The sequence below is a fragment of the Aegilops tauschii genome, chromosome 2 (assembly GCF_002575655.3).
Source record: "Aegilops tauschii subsp. strangulata cultivar AL8/78 chromosome 2, Aet v6.0, whole genome shotgun sequence".
NCBI lineage: Eukaryota > Viridiplantae > Streptophyta > Magnoliopsida > Poales > Poaceae > Aegilops > Aegilops tauschii.
The window spans coordinates 611290795-611294251 of record NC_053036.3 but is presented as its reverse complement, the minus strand read 5'-3'; the positions used below and the strand labels follow the sequence as shown (position 1 = coordinate 611294251).

General features: G+C 44.5%; 1 protein-coding gene across 1 annotated transcript; it reads left to right on the top strand.

Moving 5' to 3' along the window:
- The first annotated feature begins 268 nt into the window (after nt 1-268).
- Nucleotides 269-1924, top strand: LOC109786804 (protein FAR1-RELATED SEQUENCE 5-like). Its single transcript, XM_020345356.1, has one exon. The coding sequence runs from the start codon at nt 269-271 to the stop codon at nt 1922-1924; it is 1656 nt and encodes a 551-aa protein (XP_020200945.1).
- The last annotated feature ends 1533 nt before the right edge of the window (nt 1925-3457 follow it).

Below are 3457 nucleotides of genomic sequence, written 5' to 3'. Positions count from 1 at the left end.
TTGGTTGCCATGTCTTGGCAGCAGTAGTTGCCATGTTTGTTGAACTGTAGATGCCATGGCTGAAAAACTGCAGTTGCCATGCATGGCCAGATGCAGATGTCACGGCTTGATGTATGAATGATATCATGACAAATCAGATGCAGTTGCTATATTCCGTTACGGTAAACCTTCCATCCAAGCAATTCTTACACACGTACCTGTTTTTTCAGGACCTTCAACTACAATCAACAGCGGCGCGGGGACATCTACTGCGGGAACCTCTGAGCGCATGGAAGCAGCGTTCCACCAGCAAGTCAACAATACTGCCACAAACAATGCAGAATCAGTGTCGGAACTGGCAATCATTCCAGCAATGACGACAATCACACCTTTGCACAACAGCACGAGCAACACTCAAGCAGATGAAACAGCCGCCGATACTGAAGTGAATGATGAAACTGATGATGAAGCACGAGGGGATGAAGAAGATGGGCAATCAGAAATCATGATACCTCAACCACCATATGTTGGGCAGAGATTTGATTCGTTTGAAGATGCCAAGAAATTCTACCAGAGATATGCCATGTTCCATGGGTTTGCGGTGAACACTGAATACCATAGGAAAATTAAAAAAACTAACGAGTACAACAGAGGTGAGATAAGGTGCTACAAGGCACGAAGGAACAAGAAGGGGAAAGGTGTTGCGCCTGTCGTGCCGGAACGAAAGAGAGGTATCATTGTCAAGACGGAATGCCCTATCCGGTGTAAGCTAAACGCAGATGGAGCACAGTGGGTGGTCACCGACTATTTCGAGGAACACAACCACAAACTCATAAAGAAGTTTGACCTGGTAAAATTTCCGAGCGCCCACAGAGGATTCAACACCCTCGAGAAGAAATTCGTAAAATTGCTACATGATTGTGACGTCGGTCCGTCAAGAATGGTCCAAATACTGCCCCTGATCCAAAGTGGAGATGGCAGACTGAGTAGCATGCCCTACATACCAGCAGACATCACAAACCTAAAGGCAAAGTACCGTAGAGAGAGCAGGTTGGCTGACATAGAAGCCACGATAGCCTACTTTGAAGAGAAAGCAAAAGTAGATGTTGATTTCTTCTACAGGATAAGATTGGATGATGAGGACCGTGTCAGAAACATGTATTGGGTGGATGGTGCTGCAAGAAGAGCCTACAAACATTTCCGTGATTGCATATCGTTCGACGCGACATATCTCACTAATATGTACAAGATGCCCTGCGCTCCATTCATAGGAATAAATAACCACAATCAGTCATTGCAGTTCGGTTGCGGACTCGTTCGAAACGAAGATACGGATGGTTACACTTGGCTGTTCAAAACCTTCTTGGAGTGCATGGGTGGAGTTGATCCGATGAACATAATAACAGACCGGGATTTTAGCATGCGTGCAGGCATAGAGGGGGTCTTTCCATTGGCAGTGCACAGGCACTGCAGGTGGCATATTATTAAAAAAGCTGAGGAGACACTAGGACCATTTTTTGCTGACTGTCCAGAGTTGCACAAGGCATTCGAGTTGTGCGTTGACCACAGCCTGACGGTGGAGGAGTTTGAACGGAGCTGGAGGGCTATGATTGAAACATACCAAGTCCAAGACAATGAGACACTTACTAGCCTGTGGGAGAAGCGAATGTACTGGGTGCCGGCCTACTTCATGCAGTGCTTCTTCCCATTTCTGCATACTACACAACGCAGTGAGGGGTTCAATGCTGTTTTGAAGCGGTATGTGAGCCCTGGCAACTCATTGCTGCAGTTTGCCAAGCAATACACAACTTTGCAACAGAAAATACTAGGATCTGAGCTACAGCAAGAAGCAAACACCGCTGTTAAGCAGCCTAAATTGCTAACATATTTACCGATGGAGAGGCATATGAGCAAGATATATACCAACAAGATTTTTAACAGGTAAGTGGATTATTTTACCGTCTTATTTCCACAAGCATGAAGATAGTAGGTGCCATATAGAATGCAATGCAGTTGCCACCTTTTTGACATGCTGATATATTGAAAATAGCCACTAAGTACATTGTAAGCATGATCTCTAGTTGCCATGTGAAATCAACTTTAGTTGCCATGTGAAATCAACTCTAGTTGTCATGTGTGTTAAAATGTAGTAGCCATGTGTAATGAACTGTAGTTGCCATGTGAAAATGGTATGTAGTTGCCGTGGGAGACAAATCTACATTTGCCATGTTTTATGAACTACATTTGCCATGTTTTATGAATTGCATTTGCCGTGTTTTATGAACTGCATTTGCCATGTTAAATAAACTGCATTTGCCATGTTAAATGTTATGCAGTTGCCATGTCAAAATATTATGCAGTTGCCGTGTGGAAACAAACAACCCAACAAAAATATGGGAAAAAATAAGGATTTCCATGCCATCATTGATTTTAGATATGTTTCCTATATGTTATGACCTACCTCAATATAAGGTGCTAGAAAACATCGTATAAGAGTTTAACAAAAGCACAAAAACATGCAGATTCCAGGAAGAAATAAAGTGTTCAAGCATGTACACGGCTTACCAGGTGGACGAACGTACGTTCAAGGTGTGTTCTCTCTTAGGCATGTCGGCTTCAGAACCTGAAGACCCGGACAAGGGAAGGAACTACTTTGTGAGTTGCCAATCGATAAACGAAGGTGAATACTACTGCCAATGCTGCAAATTCGAACGGGGCGGGATTGTGTGCTGTCACATACTGAAAGTAATGGACATGCACGCGGTAACGCGAATGCCCCACCATTTCGTACGACAGCGATGGACTTGGGACACTGACGATGCGTTGGGGCCACGAACATCAAATGCAATTTTGGCTGTGCATGATGAGAGATCAGAGGCAACCATGGACGCCGTGAGGCACGTTGTGTTGACCAAGAACTATGCTGAACTAATAGATGAAGCATGCAAGAGTGATGAGACAGCGAGGGTGGCAGGAAAACATAGGAAGGCCTTGAAAAGAGAGCTTGATGAGATCAAAAAGAGGAAGGCTGAAGAAGCCTTACACAGGTTCCCTCGCACCTCAAGTGTGCCTTCGTCCACGGGTCCATCATCTGAAAACTCGGAGGTAGGGTCTGGAACAGCAAGCACGCAAACCCAGGTCAGGAACCCGCCCCGTTCCATCACAAAAGGGCATCCAAAAGAGGTGAGATACAAATCAGGGTTGGAAATTCAAGCAAAACACAAGAAGACAAAGAAAGGGACGGGCAATCCATAAGCAACTGTGGAGGACTGTAACTTGGGTGTTGGTGACATTTTTTGTAAGGTAGATGGTCTAGATCTTAAAAAATGGGAGAATGACTGTTGGTGGGCATCAGAATTTGAAGAAAATGCCATGAATGAATGACTAAAAATGCCACGTGTTTGCAACTAAATCTGCCATGCAGATTCCATCGAATCTGCCATGTTATTTCTACTGAATCTGCCATCGTGTAGATTTC

Excerpts from the sequence above, each read along its gene's own strand:
- LOC109786804 (XM_020345356.1), top strand. The coding sequence starts at position 269 with ATGGAAGCAGCGTTCCACCAGCAAGTCAACAATACTGCCACAAACAAT.